Genomic DNA, 25392 nt, shown 5'->3' on the forward strand with positions numbered 1-25392 from the left:
CCACAGCAGGGGTGCAAAGAGATTGATCCTCACCTTATTCAGCTTTCAGAAATCAGCTGGACTTCCTGGATCAGAGGCCAGACACAAGAGGTGGTGTCAAATAACCAGAATGGTTCTCCACTTGCTTATCTAATCCATTTTAACACACCTATATCCTCTTTGCTTTCACCACACACATAGCAATTTAAATCTTTTCACAAACACTGAAGTAGTATCTGCAAGCCTGTAGCAACTCTCTTCAGGTTCCAAGATCACTGCAGAAGCCCAAAAATTGTTCCTACATTTGCTGAGTTAATCCTTCCGCATAAACTGTAATATTTTTGCTTTCTAGATGGCTACTGAAGGAATCTCCAGCAGAGCCTACCACACAGGTAACTGACATATACGGACAGCCTTGGAAAATAAAGATTCAAGGCCATGGTTCAGCTGATACCGAGTTACTTACATGAAACAGCCCATTTGCACCTGGAAGGTTGAGCAAATGAGCAAAGCAGCATTAGAGCATCCTATGGATCTAGCAGTTCTAAGTGTGGTAAACAGATTACTGCAGCTAGCTAAGACCATGACACACTGTCCTTTTTTCCACAGACAAACGCTAGGACATTAGCATGCATTATGAAGAGGTCTCTTTTTTAAAGAATAATAGTAATAGCAGTAGTAATAATAACAGAGTTTAAATAAATATATCAAATATATAGCTAAAAATATTAAAAAGCAGCTCCTTGTATATTTTTTAAACAGTAAGTAGCCCTCAAAATCAGTTTTGCAGAAATTAGTGGGCAGAAATGACTAATTACAGATGTTCTAGTGCAATGAGTATTTTCTGAAGTGTTAAAGTGAAATGTTTTGAGACGCTATTAGCTCTCTTGTGTTTTAATTTGAATTTATTTTTATAAAGTACATAGGCATACAAGATGAATAAACTAATTAGGTTGCAATGATGCCTTGCCAAAGAAAGATTATTTCTTACAATGCATGGTTTGTATATTCTATCTTTAAACTATCCACAGGGTGACACTTCTACTGTTTCCCTCATATTATTAACTGCTCACCATTACAAATGATTCTAAGTTCTCTTTCACTTAAGTTTGCTTAGCCAAGAATCTAAAGGTCCCCAGACAGAAGATATTAAATAATTTTAATAATTCTAATTAAAGTCATTAACAGAAGTGCATTCTAATTGATGGATAACTGGGGGCTATGCAGAAGCTCAGTCCCACAAATATAAACAGGCAACAATCACTATCCATGATTAACTGTTATTTACTCATGTATGAAATCAATGTTTTCAGAGTGATTTCCTTTTTATACAGGTACATACAGATTCTGCATCCAAATCAGGCGAAACTTCTGCTGTAACAATTAACTTTCTGTGTTTTTCAGATTTGGGCAAAATATCTAAAAAAAAAAAGAAGTAAATCAGCTCTCCTTTAACAAACGTGAGGCTATCACAACAACACAATATCAACAACATCAAGTTTCAAACTTACATCATAACACCAACTAGTGTGCAGGAAAAAATAACAATGTATATGATTTTTGACCAAAGAAACTTCCAAATTTTATAAGATTTCTACAGACAACCTAAAACTGGACCTCATTCTGGATTTCTGATTCATGTATAGAAAAGGACTTAGAGGCCTTCTATAACAAGATTTCACACCTACTATCCATGATCTTCAGCGAATGCATGGAATTTTAACTTCTGTCTTCACATGCGTATACTGAGACACCTATAAGAAATAACCATCTCCAAAATACACACTGCACATCTCATGGATCTTTCATGTAAATAATTTGATAATTAATATAACAGACACAGAAAGATTCAGTGACTAATAGTGTAAAATTAAAATAGATCTTAAAAATTCCTGTGCGTAAAAAGGTATACAAAAGTTTTATGTACAGAACATTATACGGCACTTGGTTACAATATACTACCTGACGTTTTCCAGGACTGTCAACATACAAGGGAAAGAATGCTACGAACTCATATATACCCATGATATAAAACCTTATACAGATTCACAAATGTACAAAGGTTGTAAGGATTAAAAACTAGGCACTTAAAGACCATGAGAAATTACATAATCTCCTCTTAAGAGTCCAGAAGTCCAGCTCTACGGAATTTGCAATTATCTGAAAGGCACTTTTATTTATTACTACTAAACGCATCAGAAAACAAAGAAAAACCCAAACAGGAAATGCATAGTTCCTAAAGTAACAAACAGTAAAAGACTTATGTAAAGGGGAAATTAACATATTAGCTGAATAACTGAGAGCATGAGCAGGTTCAGAAAGCTGCAAGAATTTTATTACACATAGGGTCCTGAAAATGACCCAGAACTAGTAGGCAGCACATTATCTCTTTGTAAGAAGAAAATACAGAAGACAGAAAATCCATTTTCTTTTGCTCAGAGAAATATACCTCCCTTTACTACAAGAAAAAGGCAAAACAAACCACATTCCTCCAATATCACCTACCAAAGAAGCCTATGCCTGTTTCATAACTGCCACAATTGCACACAACTGGTTCTGACAACCACACACATCTCAGCACAACCCATTCCACTGCCACAGATAAGAAAAGATCTTTTTCTATCCCTTCTTAACCAACTCTCTTCAGGTTCCTTCTTCAAGCAAACTATGATGCAAGTTCTGTCATACAGTCATTTTTCTGTTAGAAATACAACAGAGATCACAACCAAAGTTTACATACAAGCATTGGCTTTTTGTTACTACTAAACTGAGCCAAAACACCTATGTTTAACTACTTATGTCATCCCGACTGATGCAACTAAGTTGGTATAACAGTTATGATTTTAAAATATTTCATCAGTTCATAATGTAAATCCATATTCTTCAAAATGTATAAAACAGCTTAAGTTCAACAGTTTAATGGACAGAAATACAAATGGAAATAACTACTCTAAGGTGGTTTTTTTTATATGATGACCTAATTCTAAATACCTTCCATGTTTGGAAGTCAAAATGAAACAAAGAAAAATTATTTCCATATAAGGGTAGATATTTTCAAAACAACATAAGCTCTTACTGTACAAATGTGAATTCAAAAGACAGAAAAGTCGATGGCTCATTTTAAAGGTCATGCTTAGGACTAACTTAATGGTGACCAATGTTCAAAAGTGCTTTGTATTCAACTAGACATGATTAGCAGGTATTTTAAGATTTAGCTAAAGTTCTAACAAAAAGGGCAAAATTAAACAAAGCCAAAACATCCAAAACTGAAAGGCATTCTTCATAAGTAAAATGTTCTGTTGTAAAAAAGGTTTTCTCAAAAATTTTACATCCAGATAAAGCCAAACACAACATCATTGGAGCATCTCTCGACAACGTAAAGAGCATTCTTAAAAACTCATCTGAAAACACTACTGTAACACTTCATATTAGGAAGATTGAGGAAGAAAAAAAAATTAAGAGGAAGAGAGAATAGGGAAAAGATCAATAATATTCATAGTATACTTGACAAGTCATACCATGACAGTTATTAGAAAAGTTATAAAGGACAGCTATGTTTCCTTTCTCTCTCTTTAGATCTTCCACACATATGCTAAAACTGAGAAGATGCTTCATTTCAAATGGATTTATTCCTTTCATCATGCTTTTCTTTCCTTTGGTTACAATAGCCAGACAAAATTGTAAAATACTTATTAAAAAGGGCTGAAGGGTAAAAAAAAAAAAAAAAAAAAAAAAAAAAATCAATGGAATTTAACCACATCTATATGCTTAAATAGTCAATCATTAGATTTGTAAAATTAAAAAAAAAAAAAAAAAAAAACCACCACCTTTTATCAGTCTGTCATAATAATGTACAAAGTTATATACAATTACAAAACAAAAATTAGAAATTTTTGAGTTGTAGAATCAAGCTTACAGCTACACATAAATAATTTCTTCTTTTTTAGGGATTTCAACTGTGAGCTCTTTTGCTCTGTTTTTCACACAAAAAGCCATGACTATTTCTTTAATGCATTTTAAGAATTTGCTAACTATCATCAGGAAAAGATTTTAATTGGTTCTTTCTATTTGTCTAAGATTTTTCCGTAGTTTCCAGTAAAATCACATGCTTCCAATTCCCTATGCAAGTCAGATACACTGTTTAAAAACTCAGTTATGAAAACACAAACTCTGAAGGATCTCTGTAGAAATGATGTGCCCTTACTTGAACAAAATCAATCCAAGTTATTAGCAATGTATGTAAATTCCAGAATTTATCATGATTAGTTATTTGGGCTTTGATATCTCTCACTATGTTCTTCAAATACAATTGCTTTTGAAAGAAATTAAAGCAACAGAAAAGTTGCTTTAACAAAAGTCATTCTTTGTTAATTGCATAACTTAAGCCATTCGTAATAATAAAACAGAATTTGGCAATACTTTTGCTCTCTCTGAAGCCAAAGTTTAGCAGACTGTTGCTGTGAAATTCCTTAAGTCATCTTGCCTTTGGGTAGTATGTGGACTGTCAGCTTTTTCTCTGAACCTTTGCATTAGTGAGAATTATCTGCACCCTGGTGTGAAAGGAATGAGGAAAGGCTGAGGGAGCTGGGTCTCTTTAGCTTGGAGAAGAGGACACTGAGGGGTGACCTCATTAATGTTTACAGATATATAAAGGGTGAGTGTCAGGAGGATGGAGCCAGGCTCTTCTCGGTGACAACCAATGATAGGACAAGGGGCAATGGGTACAAACTGGAATACAGGAGGTTCCACTTAAATTTGAGAAGAAACTTCTCAGTGAGGGTGACAGAACACTGGAACAGGCTGCCCAGCGAGGTTGTGGAGTCTCCTACTCTGGAGACATTCAAAATCCGCCTGGATGCCTTCCTGTGTAACCTCATCTAGGTGTTCCTGCTCCAGCAGGGGGATTGGACTAGATGATCTTTTGAGGTCCCTTCCAATTCCTAACATTCTGTGATTCTGTGATTTCCTGCAGAAATGTAATTATGGTTAAAGTACGAAAATAAAAGTGCTAAAAGGAAATTCAGGTGGTTAAAAGTATGTACAACTATAGAAAAGGGAGAAGTATACCTTGTGTTTTTGTGGCCTCCTTGATGCTTTTCTGCAGCTTTTTCATTTCAGCATCGAATTCTTCATAGTTTATTTCCCTAGAATCAACTCTAGGAGCCTGGAAGACTGAAGGATCAGTTCCAAGGTAGGAACACTGAAGATGACCATCGTCACTCAGAGTGACTATAACACCCTTCAAGCCTCTGCATTTAAAAAAAAAAAAATAAAGTTCATTGAGGAACTGGGACGAATCACAAAAGCAATAACATTGAATCTATGCTGCTTTTACTGTTCCATCTACAAATATAACAGAACTTGCTGTTGTTAGTTAGATTATTTGACCAACAGAAAACAAAAATATTTATTCTTTAATTCAGATGTGATTATTAATATTACTCCCATTTATTGCATTTACACCTGTGCTTGACAGATGACTAAAACATCACCCAAGTATCTCAGAATCTGTATAATCAAGACAGGTAACGGAAAGTGTCAGAACAAACAAGCTGAGTAGACAGCACAGTTGTAACCTTGTTTTATTCAAAAATTGTTTCTTAAGTTTTTCGAAGTATGGATATTTAGGTTGGTATTCAGGAGCAAGACTTAGCTAAATGGAACACCAAGGGAAGGGAAAGGATGCAACAGAAGAAACCACTAATGGATGGAATGTGTTCACTGTGAAGACAGCAGCAGGACTTTGATGGTTTCAGTAGCTGTCGTAACCCATTTCTTTGCCTGCTACTGCAGCTACTGTGCTGGCTTCAAACCCTGGCTGGCTCTTCCCTGCAGCATCTTTCCAAAAGGTATCCACATGGATCCATAACATTCCCCTTACACAGCGCTGGATCAATACAAATGAGTAGTTTATTAGCTACAGTATAGTCTCTTTTCCCTCAAGGGAACAATACTTCATTGAATTTACTCTTACAAAAATCTCACCATTTTGTTTATCTGATCATGTATGATACAAATGCAAGATGTAGGAAAGTATTTAACAAATTATGAGACAACAGGGAGTAGATTTTGCTTAACCTGAAGAATTCCTAAACAGAGGAACTGATCAGTAAAGAAAGACTAGCAATAGATGTTAACAGCAAAAGTTAGGAGAAAGCTTAACTTCCAGTTTATTTTTTAAAATGCTTACTCTTAATTAAATTAAAAGCTTTTATTTAATTTCATAATCATGAGGTGACACAGTCATACCAATAATTTGCTCTTATGCCATACTTTTATAGCAGACATTGCCTTGCATCAAATACAACTGTCATATAAAGCGAAGACAGATCAAATTTAATCCTTAAATATAGGACTTAAATTTTTATAAGAAAGCCTAACACACTATCCCACTAATCAAAGCCACATAAAACACTTCATTTGTCTAAGTGTTCAAGCTATAATTCATAAAGAATTAACAAAAAAATCCTTTAACGTACATATGCTGACACCTTTCAAGTGCCTGCTCTAGCACAATCCTCATTAAAAGCCAGATATCTATATGAAAAAACGGAATTCTCTTCTGGTTTCCTATGTAGTCTTGTAGCATGGCTCCAGTATATACAGATGGAAAAACCTCATTCCAAAATTTTCCAGGGTAATAGTAATTACAAAGTCAAACAGGTGTCACAAATTAATTTTGATAACCGATGGTCCAACTGGATGATCCAAAATGCCTTTTCACAGAATGCTAAGACCACAATTGGAGTGTTGGTTTTACAACTGTAATCAAATATTCTGGAAAAACTATGCTGTAACTGAGATCATCTCAACTCTGTACAGTTACATTATAACTGTATACAGAAATGAAGACTCCACTGGGCAGTATCCAAATAAGTAGTTTCTGCAGACAAGTTTGAGCATTCTCTTTCTATGGGAAGTAATTTTTACTCAGTGAATGAAATAAATCTCCTGGTTGAACTACAAATGTATGGAAACTGGTTGGGGTTTCTTTTGGACAACTGGCATCCCCAGCTAGCCCTTTGCTGCAGGTGGAACATGCAAATCTGAACCGCCTTCTGAAACGGAACACGCATAATAGGCCTCAAAACACACAGTTCCCCTTATATATCCTATAAGCTCATCTCAAACAGAAATAGTCATCTCTTTTGGGACTCCTGTTCCTATTGCCACAGAAGAGCTTCCAGCCACCACTGTAATTTTGAACATATATTAAAATTCACTACAAAAACTAAGCAAACTGTAATAGAAAGCTCTATTCCTGAGCACCATAAGGCTGGAGATGCCAAGTCTCCCCCAACAAATACTTTAAGAAAGTAGAAGACTTAATACTGATTTTCAGCTTACATATCCAGTACCTGTGTTAGCAGCCCTCCTGTGAATGTGACAGCCTGTTTGTGACCTGAGAGCTTGGAGTTCGCATCTGTTCTTTCTGGCAAATTGTAAACTCTGGACCCAAAGTGAGAGGCAGTGGAACTAAGCATGAGTCCTTGCTTCCTCTGGCTGCTTGAATATTTATTGCCAGCTATAGTTGGTTTCCTTGCTAAGGATGGGGTCTGTTGTTGGAATTGTTATACATGCAGAATTGCTCATCCTAGTTTTCTACATCCAAAAATATCTGTACAACACACATCTGTGCTACATTTACAGAATTCTGGATGGCACCTGGAACAAACACATTGGGCTAATGCAAGGAAAGAGACTATTCTGAATACTTGGACCATAATGCAGTCTTGGTAGGGTATGCAAATAACACCTAATGCAGAGGACTTTGCTTAATGCTTGACAAATGTTTGCAAAGAACCTCGCCATACTGGCCATGGGCACAGCAAAGCCTTTAAAAAAGGGTATTGTTGAAGGAGATGCTACCATGCTACCCAATACACTGCCCCACGCTTTGCTATTTAGTTACAGCAAATAATGAAGTTGCCAAAAAAAAAGGGACAAGACAAACTGCATCATGAACTTGCTCCACAACTGGATAAAGAAAACTGATAGCTGAAAACAAAACAATTTCTAAAATTCTCCAGTAATGCTTTGGATCATCTTAAAATTTCTTTCCTGAGGCTACGAGTCTCTTAAGCTAAGAAGGGAAGATCCATGAAGACATCTGAATGTAAATGAAAAGGGCATGAAGAAATATAGCTACACTGTTAGCAATAAATCTTTGAATGTATTATACTTTAGTAGTATATCATCAAAAGTGGTTTGTAAATCCAGTCCTTCCTATACACCTTTAAGTTGACAATCATCTGCAGGTAATGAATCTATCAAATGAAATCAACTAAAATCAGTGAGATTATTTTCCTTTCTAAATTGTGCTTTTCTTAACTTCTGAGTTTATGTCAGCATTACAGAATGCACATTCAAAAACTTCATCTTAAAATAAAATCAACTTTCCTGTTAGCCATGACATTCTTTAAGCCTGCACTAGCTCAGAGATAAAAACACTGGTTTAAGAAAGCAGCATTACAAATGACACTTTTCCTTTACTTCAGTTACTGTTCTACTGGGCCCTCAGAAGATTGTTCAATATGAAAAATATACAAAGATAAAAAAGCTTTTTTCAGTAATCTTTCCTTGTTAAAGCTGTCCATAAATTTGTACATCAATAGAAACAGTAAGGAAAATATGGGTAACCAGTTATAACATATGATTTTTAATACATTAATTTCTCTGTTGGAATGTTTGTCAGCCAGTCAGGACTGCCATATTTTCTCAAGCTTTTATAACAGGGGGAGGGGGAGCATATTTAACAGTTTTATAGTAGTTTCCCCACAGCTACTGCACTCATACAATATCCCTGCAAATATCGTTACTTCATTTGGCACATTTTGCACACAATCTGGAATTTCAATTACTTGTTAAATTTCTTTTATTGTAAACTATTTTTTCTTTTTACTATATATCACACAATAGTCAAAGTAATAGCAAATCTAAGGGGACATTTCAACAGTGAGGAACTCAAAGTATGAAACAAATTATTCTGGTATCTAAAATAACTTTACAGTACAAAGCAACTCCCACACACACATGGTAATAATTTGAAAAACTATCTTTTATTGGATTCTGGGTAATAATAACAGCATATGTTTTTGTGGGTCTTCTCTTACTAAACAAATTGCTCACAACATAATTCTTGAAGAAATTAAAATGCTTTGCATGTTTCTAGTTATTTAATACCAAACTGATCACTCAAACAGTTGACTTAGAAGTCGAATCTGTAATTTTGAGTTCCATTTGAATGACACAAGCTAAGCCTTGGACAACTCTCAGGACAAGGTCTGGTTATTGACACCATTTACAGCCTTAATTATTTATATTTATAATAGCACATAAAACTTCTACCTCAATTGCAAAAATAGTTTTAATGGACATTACTTATACCAATCATTTTAGAAAACAAGATGCTCTGCAATACTACTGAAAATGTATTATTTATAAACTAATAAACTAGGAAATTAATTCCTGAACTGTGCTCAAGTATTTTGGATCAATTTCTCTCCTCATTTTATCATCCCCTAAAATAATTACGTGCAAGAGCATAACTACAATAGCACTTTTAGTTTACTACCTTTGAAAACTAAAATTGTTCTAAGTTTCACTACCATTTCAATGTCATTTTAGCTGTTACTGTGTGAAGCATTTGATGAAATGCTAAAGGAAGATCAGACTATGAGTAATAAACTATAAGCATTTCTAACATGAACTAATGGGATTGAAAGTCAAAAGCCCATCTTACTCTGATTAAACACACACTTCAAAATCAGACCTTCAGCTGAATATTTAAAGTATACCTGGTGAAACTCAGTGTCAGCTACCACCAATTTTTAAGTGGCTTTGGGTATGTGGAGCACCCTCATGTTCCTTTGAAAATCTCTTCCTCATAATAAAAACCTTTACTCAAACTTACATCAAAAGTAATATATGCATGTGTAAGACTTCCTCGTTCTGCTATTACACATGAAAACAGACAATCTGTTTGCTCTCAGAAACTAGAATTCTTTTAAGGCTATTTATCTTAGGTGTTTAACACACTTTGCACCCTCTGCAGAGGGCATGCAAACATAATATAAATATAGTGTTCAACTATACTTTTACAACAATATGTAATTATATTGAATATCATTAAGTGGTATATAATTTGTGCTGTTGCTTTACAGAAAAGCATTCTTCATCTTTCTATTTGTGTGATAGTTTAATATTGTTGATCTTAATGAATACCAGACACAAATCTAGTTTAAAAAAAATTATTAAATACATGTAAGAGGAAAAGGGAAATGAAACATGACTTCATCTTGATAATCTATGAAAAAGCAGTTAAAAAAATGGAAAGAAAAGGAAAAGGAAAAGGAAAAGGAAAAGGAAAAGGAAAAGGAAAAGGAAAAGGAAAAGGAAAAGGAAAAGGAAAAGGAAAAGGAAAAGGAAAAGGAAAAGGAAAAGGAAAAGGAAAAGGAAAAGGAAAAGGAAAAGGAAAAGGAAAAGGAAAAGGAAAAGGAAAAAAGAAAAGAAAAGAAAAGAAAAGAAAAGAAAAGAAAAGAAAAGAAAAGAAAAGAAAAGAAAAGAAAAGAAAAGAAAAGAAAAGAAAAGAAAAGAAAAGAAAAGAAAAGAAAAGAAAAGAAAGTTATAACTAGAACAACAGGCCAACACCTATCCCCTCTTATAAGCACTGAAATCCACTGAGAGTCAGAACCTGAATTTGGCCAAAGTGTTACCATTTTGAATGCCTGAAGGGTTCTCTAGCTTCCAGGTCTTATACAGTACTTCCACTCTCTACTTAAAACTGAAGACATTTTCACTAGCACCTTGGTGACACGTCACAGCACAACAGCAAACTAGTGCCTTACTGCATAACACCTTTAGACAAGTCTTTAGCTTGAGTAGTCTTCTCTTTGAAAGAGACTCTGCCTAAAAGGCCAAATGCCATCCAGTGACCACATCAGAAGGAGCATCTTCCACCAAACAACAATATGGGAAAAAAAAAAAAAAAAAAAAAAAAAAAAGGCAATGGAAATCATCTGGTTTTACTGCCAAGTTAAAATCAAATAGTACTCATGAAAGTTTGGGTCAGGGGTCTTTTCTGCCAGATCACTACTGCCACCTGCAGGGAGCACCACAAGGCTTGTGAGGAGCTTTAGGAGTGCCCCCAAAGCTAACAGGTCACATTAAATCAAGCAGAATGGTGGGTTTTTTGGTTGGTTGGTTGGTTGGTTGGGTTTTTGTAATATGTTTGAGGTTTTTTGGGGGTGTTGGTGAGGGTTTTTTGTGGTTTTGTTTTGGTTTTTAGCAGGGTTAGTATGACAGCTTGACAGCCTAAGGGAATATTAAACAGGTTAAAACTTAACAACGCACATAGAGGGACAGACATTCATGCACGGCACCATCTTCTGGTTCCTTCAGGAAGGAAACACACTGGTATAGACAGGCTAGACACGCGATTTAAGTTCATGCTACAATTACATACAAAATTATTTTTCATCTGAAATATTAACCAACTTAGTTTCTTGTTGTTTTAAATATAAAATCAAAACCATTTCAAAAGCAGTAAAGGTTTTATTAAAAATAGCAAGCTATACAAAATGTGGATTTAAATGAAAATTAGCATTTATTACAAAGTAGAATAAAACCAGAATATTTAGAGGGATGACACAGGCCTCCAGAAATATATTATCTTGCTTTAAGCAAAAAATGTGAAGAGCTCTGAAGTAGTCTATATTCAAGGAAAAGTCATAACTTCCACATAACATTCATTATTATCACAGTTCAATATCTAAGACAATTAGTGGCATTATCTGAATTGAAAATGAATGTGAGAACTGATAAGAAAACCTGTTTACTTTAAATGATAGTGCAGCCTCTAGTTCAGAGCTCCACATAATAAGAAACAAGAGAAATTACATTGTGATTTTATTTATGATAGCACCAGCGTTAGTAACAGGAAAGAAATTAAAACCAACTGTGACACACCTAAATTATCTCCATGCTTCACTCTCTCTTAGAGCTACAGCAACAAGTACATATTTCTTCATTTGCACCTCCTTTGCCTCAACTCAAAAACCTGGTTCAAGGTCATACTCCCTCACTGGCACACAGTTATATCGCAGCTTCCAAAGCCTCAAAGGCTGTATGTAACAAAAGGTATAATAGCTGCTATGGCGTCATGAACAGAGGATCTGGAGGGCCTTCAAAGTTTATCCTTCATCTGAACCTTCTCTTCTCCCACATCAAGAGAAGAGAGTTAGACTCCATTTCACTCCAGGCAAGCTAGAGAGGCCCCCAGCATCTGCTTCCAACAATAAAGGGATGTAAGGTGCTATACTGATAACATCTACACTCTAGTAAGGTTTAGATAAAGCTTATTCTTAACTGTTGGCTTCATATAAGCTATTATAATATTAGACAGTACACAAGGAAAATTAAGACTGCCCACAGACTACAAAACAGCTAACAGGAATAACCATGATGTGTCTTTACCACAGGTTTATTCTGAAAGGATTGACTATTACGTAACTTGAAAAACACTCAAGTTAATCTCAATCTCTTTCTCCGCACAGTTTGACAGTGATATGCCTAAAAGCTCCAAAATTCACCAGCATTTCAAGCAGGAAAAAGTGCATACACTATTACTTTTAACAATACTTATCATTGGCCTTTCACCCTGTCTGAAGAGCAAAGCTGCCCTTTAAAAGCATTTCTGGTGCCTTGCACTGCTAGCAGGCTCTCGTCTACCAAGCTTAACATAAATGTCCCACCTGATAATCCTTGTAAGAAAAAAAATGTCATTCATGTTAATAGCATAATAATCAAGACATTCAAAATCAACAGCTTTAGATTGCTCAAAATAACTGTTTTTCAAACATCCAGACTAGTGTCACAGCCATAAACTCCAGCCTACTGCTCAATACCCAACTTCAAGACTTAGTCCAGAACCTGATACAGTTATATTCTACTCTGGTACAACATGAACAGCCACAGATAAATTGTGGGTTAACAGAAAAAAACCCATGGTATTTGTTTAAAAGCATGTATTTTATTTTAAATACTAGAGGAGGAGTTACTTGCCTTCTTGTTCTTGAGCAGTTAGAATTTTCTCTTTTAACGCTTTCTCTAGAACCATGAGGGCAGGAATATTTTAAATGTTATTTTAAAGTAAGTTGAAACCCTTACAAAACCGTATGACTGTAAAAAGAAGGCTTTTTGAAAAAGCAAGTAAGTGGCATGCAATAAAATTAGGAGAACTCATAATATGGACATGTACTTAATATTATACAGTAAATACCATTTGAAACAACTTGTTAGAAAGCCCCGTCATGAATCACAGTATAAGCTGGACAAAGTATTTGGCACATCTGCGTCTTTTGAAGGATCAGAATCCTAAATGTTCATATTTTGTGGGTAGGCTTACAGACACTTAAATTATCTCTTCAAAAGACCTTTAAAAGAGTAATATTTTGTACTGTCATCTCTTAACAATCCAGTGGCAATTTAGTGATGAAAAACAAAATTATCTTTTTTTTCTTAAAACAGTATTCTCTGCATTTAACTTCTCAGATTAGGCAACATTCTCACAGAACACTCAAATAAAAAATTATATATGTGCATGTATATAACTGAGCAGTTTATACTGTGCGTCATAACTGGCATTGCTTCTATTACAGTACTATGATACAGAAAAAGGAAAAATGTTTCAATAAACTATAAAGTTTGATTCCTGCAGTTTTCTTTCCATAAAACTGTGTAATAAGTGCTAAGTTTTGCCGGTTTTATATGTAAGTTTTGCCATTTTTATATGGTGATTCTTTAACAGTTGCGGTAGCTGTGGTGATGTCAGTTATAATAAGGAATAACAGATGGGCTGGAATGAAGAACAAAGTATTTTCAAGCATCTGGATAACTAAAAAAGTCAATGAGAGGGGTTTTATTTTGACTCCACCCACTATTACCCATATGTGAGTGCACTTTTACACCTTATATACTTAATTCAACTACAACATTTCTTCATATTTCTTCCAGTTAAATTCAGTTCCTGTTGCCCTTCTACTGTTTGGGGAGCCCAGCTACACAAAGTACGTTCATGAACCACCCAATCTATTATGATTCTGTGCCAGAACACAAGTTTTCGTTTCAAGTCCATTTTTGGACCAGAGCAATATTTTGTCACTTGCAAAGTGATCGCAGATTTTCATTTTCTTCAAAAAATATTGGAAGGTAAAACTTCACAAAGCACATTTTCAGCCAATGGATATACACCAGAATTCTGAACTCCAATCTTTTGATTCATGTTCCCCATTTAAATTAAACTGACCAGTCTGTGGTGCTACACACAAGTTCAAATCTGGGAATTAATCCTTTGTCAAAACAAAGAATTTAAGCACTAGCTTACGTTCTCTTCTTTATAGAGACAGGTTGCTGAATCAGAGAGTTATATATAAACTTATTCAGACAAAGTGCCACAAAGTTACAAGCATGTTAACTATGTCTGGCTCAAGCTATTTCTCACGCATAGAAGATAAGTCTTGGTTCTGCGAAGCCAGTGAACAACAGTCTCCAGGGTCTTTTTACGTCATTATACAAGTAAGTATAAAAAACCACACATTTCTTATTAGTCATTCTAATATTATGAAATGCTAACAACTAAAAAAAATCCAAAACTAGTATTGTATTAAGTTTTTTTTCTAGAAGGCGAGAAAAGTTATTGTCCCCATGGATGTATGCTCCAATAACTGTAAAATTCTTAATTGTTTGGTGTTGGTGTAAAGACAGGATTGGTTTTAAATGCAATAAATGCAATACATGTCTCTTTCAGCATTGTGTTCCCCTTCCAAATGCAAACTGATTAGCAATCCTGAAGTGTAGCAGCACGTATGACCTGGCTTATGCTTAACATGCACTGGAGGTGGCATACAGACAATCCGTGTCAACCAAAGTCACCCAAGCAATACTCCTCAGCCTTGCAGTCAAGCTGCAGACTAATGGGAGACACTGGATGGGAACAGAGTATTGGAATACACAGTAAGATACAAAGCCATGAAAACTACCCAACCCTTCTCCACATACTCTTTTGAACCTAGGGCTAAAGCATCAGGAATTTTTTTGCAGGCGTTCATTGTTGCTGGTATGGTCATCAAATAGCCAAGAGCAACAACAACAACACTGACACTTCAAAGGTGACACATCAGACTATCAAGGCAAAAAACCTTCTCACTTTGATCTGTAAGTATGCTTATGTGGTTATCTCTGGTTAGAAAGAATGAATGCCACGTGCCTGTAGTAGTATATGGCAAAACAGAAAAGTCAGAGACAGGTAACCAAGAAATGAGTATGTACATGCAAACAGGCTGGAAATTACTAGATAATTAAGCAACACTGTACAGATCTTTTTACAGTACTCACCTGTTATGCATGTTACACATCCTTTTATTAGAAAAGATGGAAGAAAAAAGGAAAGAGGCACCTAGGAGTAAAATGCTAACTCAGCACATAGCAAGAGACTATTGTTTCAGTAAATTAGAAGTCATTGTCTCCAAAACTAACTTGTAAGTATTTAAAAATATTGTAAAATACTTTCTTATAATGCACCTGTGTAACTATAACACAAGTGGAGATTTTCCAAGAGACAGGAAAGATCAGTAGCCATGGCTATCAACATCACATAGGACAATACAAATATTCAAACACTAATCAGTATGATTACATAGAAAATTCATTTTCAGTACCTTCATTAGTCAGCCTCTGCTCCTTTATTATTTCTGCAAGGGGAAGAAGGACTCATACAAGAACACTAGAAACTTTAGAGCTACCATATTACTTTGTCTTACAAGCAGTAAGAAAATTGGACGCTACTATAGCATCTCAATTCAATCATTTGAAGTGATTCAGTAAGCTGCAGTATTTCCTGCATCTTAGCCTACACAACACAACTTTGAATTTATTACTTTAAGTGTTTGATTCAGTAGAATACATAATCAAATACATAACAGCATAAGACAAAATATGAACACAAATAGCCTATGGGAATGTGGCTTTAATAGACGGCTGATAAATACATTACTATGTGATACAGTCTTAATGGGCTGGTGATTCACAACACTGATGTTACGAGTTCAGGCGTGACCCCTATAGTCTGCAATGATCATACTCGGAGAAGCAATTAAAAACATTATTTAAGTAATTTTCAAATAACACAGTCAGCTGTAGTGCTAGGAATTAAACAGAAAAAATAACTTTGTGATTGAAAACTGAGCAAAACAGAATCAGTGGTGAAGACATGGAACCCTGGGATATTTTTATGGGAGCATTCCTCAGTTTAAACCTAGGCAGACTTAAAGTTCATGAGGAGTTGAAGTGCGGATAAAGCTTACTAAGTGTGCCTGCTTGCCATTTTGAACATATAAAGTCTACTTTTATTTCCTGGCTTTTCAACAGTTACTTCTGTTTATTAAAAAAAAAAAAAAAAAAAAAAAAAAAAAAATCTCAAATAATGAAAACCTATTCAAGCTAAAAGGTTGGGTGCTGGAAATTTAATATTTTAAGAAGCTCAGAAATTCTTACTCTTTAAAGGTGACAAATTACTTCTGGACAAAAAATCTTTCCAGACTGCTTTATATTTCCTCTTCAGAAAACATGCTGTTCCATTACCAAGTAAAATGATATTTATCTGACAAATAAATGAAAGTCAAAGCAAATATTCCAGTAACTTTCACCAACTTGTCCATACCTGTCAATCCCCTGTAATAAAAGAAACTTCACATTTTACAGAGCATACACATCATCTCACATCATTTTGTGGGTTATTTGCTTCAAAAATCTTTCTTCCATGAAGAACAGTCCTCCTGCTCACAGATATAGTAGTTCACATAAATACTCACAAAATAAGGTTCCCATATTCTAATTCCTAGATGTAGCTCCTAATAAGCAAGAGACACCACATATGCAAAGCATCTAATTACCTATAAACAAGCACTACAGGTGAGGATAATTTTTTTTCTTTTGAGTATTTCTAATCAAATTCCAATGTGGCTGAAGGTGAAAATATCCTTCATTTAAACATGAAGTTTGCTAATAAACTGGTGCCTAAATGAATAAGTCCCCAATACATTAAGTAGAGAAGGAAGAATTATCTTTCCCAGCCTCAGAGAAGGCTGGTTTGCTGTTAGAAATGTGCTTGCTGATAAATTCCACATGAAATCAGCATTTTTTTGCCATATAGATATGATCAGCCTTCATTTTTTGATGGATAGGCAAAAGCACAAAGAACCAAAATGGGCAACATGACATATTGACTCAAAAAAAACAGGTATCTGAAGAAGTTTGCAGTCTATTTCAATTTAAATGAAAAAAAATGGCAGGCTACCTTTTAGCATCCACAGGCTTATCAGATATAACTTAAAGGCTGCATAGAAACAAAATCAAGCAGTAAAATTAAGACTAGTGAACTTTAAAAATGTTCAGAAGAAACAAAGTCCCTGACTGAAAGGCTTTATGCTTTCCTCTTGCAAAAAGAGATTTGTGACTTGAAAGTGATCAAAACAGAAATCTCCTTCCTGAGACAACATCTAAACTGAATGCTCTATATGGTTTTAACTCAACCCACAGCAGCATTTTGGGTGTTTGTGACGGAAACATCCCTGAGGCTACGAACACAAGCTATTTTGCTTTGGACTGAATGCACGTTAACATAATGTTCTAGTTTCAGGCCAGCCAGGTCAGAGTAATACTTAATGCAATCAATCAGCAATTAAAACACCGTACTCTTAGGAACAGCTTTGACAAGTGAGTTAGTGTCAAATAAATAGAAAAGTAGTTGTCTAAGTATTTTAATCTACTCCAATGACCTTTTATGGTCAAACACATGGAGATGGGATAATCAGGCACAGAAAAACAAATACAACTTGTGACAGGCACTTAAAAAGTTACTTTCTGCTACTTTCTGAATAAGCTATTTCAGATGATTCAGACAAACATAACCCAACTTTTTGGTCATTTGCCCTTACAGGCTCAAATCCCTGCCAACAGGAAAAAGATGACTTTTATATGAGGTGCTCTATCAAACGAGAATTCTATGCTCCTATGGGCTTGCTTCCCACACCTGAACTAGGGAAGGGAGAATAGGGAGGAGGGGAAATGGGGGAGGGTGGGGCGCAACAGAGAAAGAGAAACCTAACACATCTCAAGAAGCATCAAAAAGTGACAAATTAATAGAACTGATAATCCATGAAGGTAAGAGATACAGTTCATTAATTTCCTTCACAAAGGAGATGTGGAAGTACATGGAAAGTCTTGGAGAAGAGGTCTCTGGTGAAAAAGAAAAATGAAAACTGAAGGGCAATAAAGACAATGGACTTTGAAGTCAATGCTAAGAAGAAAGTCAATGCTAAGAAGATATTTAAATATTTATGGTGAATACCAAGCAAACACTGGTGCTCAAAATTACCATTTCAACACTGAAAATTTGAGGGGAATAGGAAGTCTTTTAATTCCTTTCTGTAACTTTTCAGATTTTGGCTGTTCTAACTGCAGCATATGGACAGTTTCTCTTCAAACCACTCTAGATGGAGTGGGTTTGGGGTTTTTTTTGCTTAGTTTGGGGTTTTAAAATCAACTCAGGCAGAATATCTAAACCATTTTCTTCAAGAGTTTCAGCTTCAGTGAAAATGCTTTTGCACAGCCATAACTTTAAGGATGACAACACAGGGTATGCAAAAATGTATAATAACTGTCCAAGCAGGCTTATCCATGGGAAGGTGAATTTGAGCTGAAACAAAATCTTAAGCAGTTTAATCCAAATTGGTAATGTAAGTGGTTATACTTCTGAAGCAGTCCATGCAGTGTTAAGCATGTAGGAGTCCTCTTGACATTAAAACAATGTCATAAACAGCTAGTAACTACTACACATTAACAGAACCAGAATTTAAACTGCTAACAAAATAAAGGACAAACTTCTATAACAATGATTAGAACTGAACTTCCAGTTCCCTGACCTTAGTTATAGAGATCTCCAGGTAAAACCAAAAATAAGATAAGCTCTCAAATTTTTGCCTGTAGTTTAAGCTTCTGATCACAAGCTTTTATAGGGAATTTTCAACTTCCTGACAGAGAACACCCAGGTTTTAATAGAAGGCAAAAAAAGCGTAGTTCAACAGCTTAAAAATATATCACTTGTAGAGTGCAGAGACATCAGTAACATGTTATAAGTAACAACTTATCTTCGATTCTATTTTTTCTTGTGTGTTTCTGAGAATGTGATGGAAATAAAGCAGTTTATGCTAGAATTCAATTCCAAATGTTGTAGTGTGTTGTTATCATTATTTACATACTGGTATTGCAACAGGGGAATACTGTATTTCACATTATTGTAAAAGGAAAAAATCAATTCATAAAGAATAAGGAGGTGCACACACTAGAAACACAAGTTACTTAGCTGGAATTCTCCAAAGCACTTGAGCAGTCAATCTTAGAAGTAGACTAGCAAGATTATAGGATAAAGTATACAACTGCCTTTACGAGGAAATCACTACTCCTGCCCCAAGGGATTTACACAGAATAGCTTGTAATAATGCTTTTCTTATCCAGCAAGCCAGAGCCTTGCATTAGAAATAACAGACATTATGCCAACAAGAAAATACAGATGAATGTATATTATCTGTAGAGACAAATACTTCCAGAATGGTCCATTTAATTTGTAAGTATTATTGGAATAAAAGTGGAAAGGATGTGAAAGTAATTAATTGACATACATCGCATTTAAGACACTTCAGTCTCTTGGCAGTGTAAGATTAACAACTCTATGCTTATTAAAGTACTTAATATTATTTATGTTACAGTAGTGCCCAGACGCCCCAACTGAGACTGAGGCCACTCTTGAATGGAGTATTAGAATATCATTATCGCATTGACTCACAAAGAACCCTGTTTCAAATCATTTTTTTAAAGAACAAACATATATTTTGTTTAAGCCAAATGACTACCGCTATAAGCTTTACAACAGTTTTTGCAATTTAGCTCATCTTTAATGTCAAAAAGAAGTACAAGCATATGGCGTATTTTTAAATGGAAAGACAGAAGCACAGCTCTGAAAGACATAAGCCCTACACTTCTCCCTATCTCTCAGGCCATTGGGTCTAGACACACAGATGTTCTTTCATTTATTAGTACCTGTATAAAGAGGTTTGTGTAACTAGATTGCTGTCTCTCCATGCTCTACAGAACAAAATCCCAAACCAAACCCTAGCATTAGCAGGTCTGTGGGAATTCTGAATTTAACTAGCAAAATTATCTGGGACACGTTAGGCTCCCAAAATTCTCACTAAGATCAAACTATTGAGTGTTAAAGTTCACAGCGAACAGGCAGAATCTGCATAAACTTCTTCGAGGCATTATTGAAACAAATGGTTTAATAATATGTTTTTTAAAAAAAAGGTATATACAAATGTTAGTACAATCTGCTGTTGTAAAAATCAATGCCTTTTCCAATTTTTTTCTGACACAAATATTTTGTCCAAACTTCAAAACCTGTATTGTCATATCCTGCATAATTAACTTTTGGTTTATACTAACTGGCCCACTGAGACTATTTGTTATATTTTACTTGTAAGACCTGTTGGATAAAAGCCAGCAGAACTCTCTCCAGAGAGTAAAACAAATTTAAATTATTAAAAAATCATTAGGTAACCATTAGCACCAAACAAAACACAAACATCTCTCAAATTACTCTGCACAAGTCAGTAAAGCTAGTTACATGTTGCATTTTCATCTATTACGAGATCAAACACACAACATGACCAAGTATTCAACAAACCAGTGTATGTTAGCACAAAAGCCACATGCCTGCCAGGGATCAGAAGGAATTTACCTGAAAAGGACACTCCTACTGCATCCAGTATGGTCACAGGCACTGGGCAGCCAGCACCTACCACAGCTCTGGTGGCACAAGTACAGGCATAAACTGGATTGGAAAAACACTTGCTGAACTTTTCTGTAGTTTTCTTATTTCGGTGACAGACTCAGCAGAAGTTATTAATATACCATTTCTCTACACTCCATTCCCCACCCAACCAGGTTTTTCCTGACCTGTCTCATGTGCATCTTACAAAGGGTTTTGGTCTGTTGCAGTGCAATCCTGAGCAATTCAAATGGTTCTTTAATTTCCACAGTTTAACATTGGAGTTGAATAATCTGTTCCAACAAATTATCTCTGGAATTCATATGCTCTTAAATGCTTAATGAAGAACAGATTTTCAGTGAGATTCCCTATCTGCCTGTCTCAAGGAAGGATCTTACCAGATTGCAAAGCTTCTCTTTCCATTCTTTTAAAGAAAAAACTACTCCACTGAAGGTACAAGACCACAGGCTCTACCTTCACTCAAGAAATCTAAACCACAGTACAGCAACTCTAATATTCTTCTAGAATCAATGGTATGCCCATTAATGAAATTAATATTTTACAAAATAAAGAAAAAACACTTTGAACTTTCCTTTTACAAGTTACCCTATTTATTACATGCCTCAGAACTGTTTGTTAAGAACTACAAGCAAATTTCACAACTGGAAATGAATCTGAAAAAAAAGTAAACTTTAATAAGTTACTTACTGTAAATTTGCTACTTTCACTGATACAGGAATGTGAGGAAGTTGAGTGGCCCATTTCAGTGTAACATCTTGATAAACATTCAAAATTTTATTATGGTTTCCAACTAGAGTGTTTATTGTTCCTTCTTTCACTGTTAAAGATATAAAACAAGTTTTAGCACAAAAGATTTTCAAAAGCCAGTAGTTTTCTTTGAGGCTTATATCATTACAATATTTTTTATTTTCCTTTCAAGTCATTAATTGTTATAAATTAATTTAGTATAATTAAAGTATTAACATTTCTGAAAGTTACATTGACAATAACCAAGGATATACATGATTAATTATGGATAACAATTTCAATTGCATACTACATAACACATGCCACAAATTTCTACACTTCTAGCCAGCCTTGTCTGGCAATTTAAAACACGACTAAGGCTCATAATTGCCATATTAGTATGCCAGGATAGGTACGACAAAATACACAGAGGTTAAATATCAGCTGCTCATGCTTAGTCTTCATTAATTCATTGACCTGTGAATACTGATTAAAGGTGTATGCATGTATGGATTTTATTTATAGCATAAATAAATCAGAAAGTATAAAATGTGAAGATTGTTAAGATCAAAGACTAAAATGATATTTTAAGTCTAAAATAAGACAAAGAACCAAAAATTTATCAGATAGTTTTTGAAACATTAATATAGAAAAGGTATTAAGAATCTGTAGTTCTATAGTGGCTTCCAACAAAGCTGGTTGTTTCATCTCCTAACAGTAAACTTCATTTGTTTTTTTTTTTAACTGTCAGTAAATGACAGAAGGTTCTCAAGCACTAGTTTACTCTTTCAAAATCTCTCTTTCTTCCATGTCCGTTGCTTGGGTAGTCTGGGCAAACTTACTCAAACACTAGATAATTACCTCAATTTGGTGATGAGAAAATATCTATTTAGATTCTAAAAATTATGACACTTCACACTAAGTAACATTTGAAAATAAATCTGCTTCAACCAAAAAGAGAGCTCCAATTCCACAGATTTTCTACAAATCAACAGCTTATTCAGAAAAAAAAAAATATTTATTCAGTGAAAATAAAAACTCTTAGCTGTAAAAGTAACCAAGCTAAAATTAAGTTGAATTTTCCTTTTACAAACCTGAACAATAAGGAATGAAGCAACTTGGACTGTAATCAAGCTTTTTCATGAATCGAATTTGCCCATTATCCTTCAGGCAAAAGAAGTTTCTCTCACCAAGCACAAAAACAGAAGAAACTGCTTGATTAAAGGAGACAACACATATATCCAGTGCTTGTTCTCCGATGTTTAAAACCCAATCCACCTTCAAAAGAAAAAATATGCTCCAGAGACCAGTTGACAGCTGCATATTGGAGACAAAACTTATAGAGAAGGCTTAGAACTCATCAAATTACATGAATATTGTTAACATAGATAGAAAAGCAAAATCAAGGTCTTTTTTTGAATGAGAAAACATTAGTTATCCTCTTATGTTGAAGGCAGTTGATAACTTTCCTTATTGTGACTAAATTAGCAAAAACATCCTCCACTTCTTGAAATAGTTGTGAATTGATGGCTACACAGTTCACTTAAGTATATTTAAATTTTAAAATACACATCCCATTCAAAATGAAAACACTTTATACTTTAACCATTAAATCTAAGAACAGAGTATCAGAATCATTTAAATCTGCCTCTTTACATGTCCTCAGATATTAAGGGCAAGGTTAGAGAGCAAAAGGTGATAACTTATTCTACCAATATGTGCAAATGGAAAAATAGACAACATTTTAGGTGTGTAAGCCAATACTCACGTTTTCAGTCACTAATGTACAGCCTTCAATCAGAAGAATGTTTGTGTATATGACAGCTTGTCTACTTTTCCACCTACATACATTGATATAATAAGCAACTACCTAGAAATCCCGCCATGCCTATATCCTTACATCTTTAAACAATACTACTGCTTATTGATACTTTTCATTGGTTTGTTATTTCAGCTCCTCTGAAAAATTTCAACTAATTCACATAGGCAAAAATTGCTTTTGACTACTGCCAAGCTGGTTAAACAGAAATTCAGAATTTCTAAAGTCAAAAACACCAACTGTCAGAAAATTGCAAGTTCAACTGTCAGCACTTCTTATATAAACAGCATCAATCATTTTGCTTAAAGAAACATAGAATGTGTTAGTAAACATACTGGTGTATCTGACATATGATGCTGTAAGTGGCATCTTAAAAGCCAAAGGGAAAAAAAAAGCCAGGCTTATTACATTCATCTCCACATATGCTTCTCAGTTTAGATTTTTTAAAATGTATGTAATTTGCAGCATATCTGATGAAGCTTCCAAATTTCTTATTTAAAAACTATGTCTACTCCTAATTCAAAATGTGGGATTCTGACTGACAGTTTGAAAAAATTCTATGATTAGCCGCTGCAAGGAAAATGTTCTCCCTATATTTTACTATTATATATGAAATATGCTGAATCTAGCATTTTACATAGTATATTTAGCAGACAAGCAATTCTACTACAGGACCACAGAGAATGAAAATCTCTTCTTCTGAATAGGAGGCAGCTCAAATATTAAACAGCTTAGTCACAGGGACCTCCTGAAGACGACTGAATCCACAGGATTTTGACAAAAAGAGTCGAGGATACTGCCTAGTTATGGAAATATTTTTCACTGCTGAGTTTTCTCAAAACAGAAAGGATTCCCCAGGTAGCATGAGGTTAATTTTGTAAGTCCAACACAAAGTCACAAATGGACTGAAATTAAAAACATGAGCAATATTTCAGGTGTACCTGTGAATCTGTTTTACCACAGTTTAGATTTTATTACAAGACTGCCTTAGAAATAGGTATTTCCAGTATATGATTCTCTTCCCCCCCACTCCCTTAGAACAACAGTGAGTTTGAAGGTCCAACCATAAACAACTGAAGCCCAAGGAAAACTTAATAGAAAACTACTGGAGTCTTTCCATTGCCTTTAATGGCAATTGGATCAGGTCCTTTGTCAGCAGACAAAGTTTCCATTCGTTACTTAGCATTGGTCTTCTTAACATGTATGTAGTGCACCATACAGGTTATGTAAAATAAACAGGTTTTACCGCAAGTCTTTTTCCAGAACTAAGTTTTTGCTGTTCTGTTTCTTGTCTTTCATCAGCATCTGTCGCAAATGCCAACACTTGGTACCTGTTATAGGAGGTTTTAAAAAGTAAAAAAGTAATATAGTAGTTAATATCCTTACATTAAGTAAAAAATGAAATATAATTATCATATTATGAGTATACATACAGAGTAAAAGAACAGTCTAAAAGGATTGTTAGAAAGCCTACTGTAAGACAACTATCACCAGCAAAGCTGAAATAATAAATATCACTGTAGGATAACAACTAAGTGTAAAGATGGAAATTAAAATAAACATTTCTATTCAGATGTTAAAATAAATTCAACAGCTAAATATATTAGAGGATAGAAATCTAGACCCCAAAGAAGATAGAAGCAAGAAACCAATATATTTTCAAATGGTGAAATTAGGATTATAATAAAACAAACATTTCTGTTCTTATTAAACTTTAAGAAAACCTCCTAAACTACCCTGAAATACAATCTGCTATATCTAATAGTTATACTCTCAAGCATATCCATTAAGTAGATTAAGTGGTCCCAAACCAAGAGATAACAGTAAACTGGCACCAGCAGGTGGCACATCTGCTTCAAATTTATTTGGAAAACAAGAAAAAGATGGGAGGTTTCTGGGTTTCTTTGTACATCTGTTACTATTATTTTGTAACTGCTAACCAACCAGGAAAAATTGGCAATCAAGA

General features: G+C 34.7%; 1 protein-coding gene across 3 annotated transcripts in view; it reads right to left on the minus strand.

Moving 5' to 3' along the window:
• Positions 1-25392, minus strand: part of BBS9 (Bardet-Biedl syndrome 9) — a 338602-nt gene that overhangs the window by 276315 nt on the left and 36895 nt on the right. For all 3 annotated transcript variants that reach the window (XM_082045335.1, XM_082045334.1, XM_082045336.1), the window contains exons 8-12: positions 24673-24757; positions 22702-22885; positions 21569-21698; positions 5047-5228; positions 1322-1398 (exon numbers count right to left, since the gene is read on the minus strand). In XM_082045335.1, the coding sequence (XP_081901461.1) occupies positions 1322-1398; positions 5047-5228; positions 21569-21698; positions 22702-22885; positions 24673-24757 (658 nt within the window). The remainder of the gene's footprint in view (positions 1-1321; positions 1399-5046; positions 5229-21568; positions 21699-22701; positions 22886-24672; positions 24758-25392) is intronic.

Source organism: Streptopelia decaocto (assembly GCF_964273445.1).
Source record: "Streptopelia decaocto genome assembly, chromosome: 2".
Taxonomy (NCBI): domain Eukaryota; kingdom Metazoa; phylum Chordata; class Aves; order Columbiformes; family Columbidae; genus Streptopelia; species Streptopelia decaocto.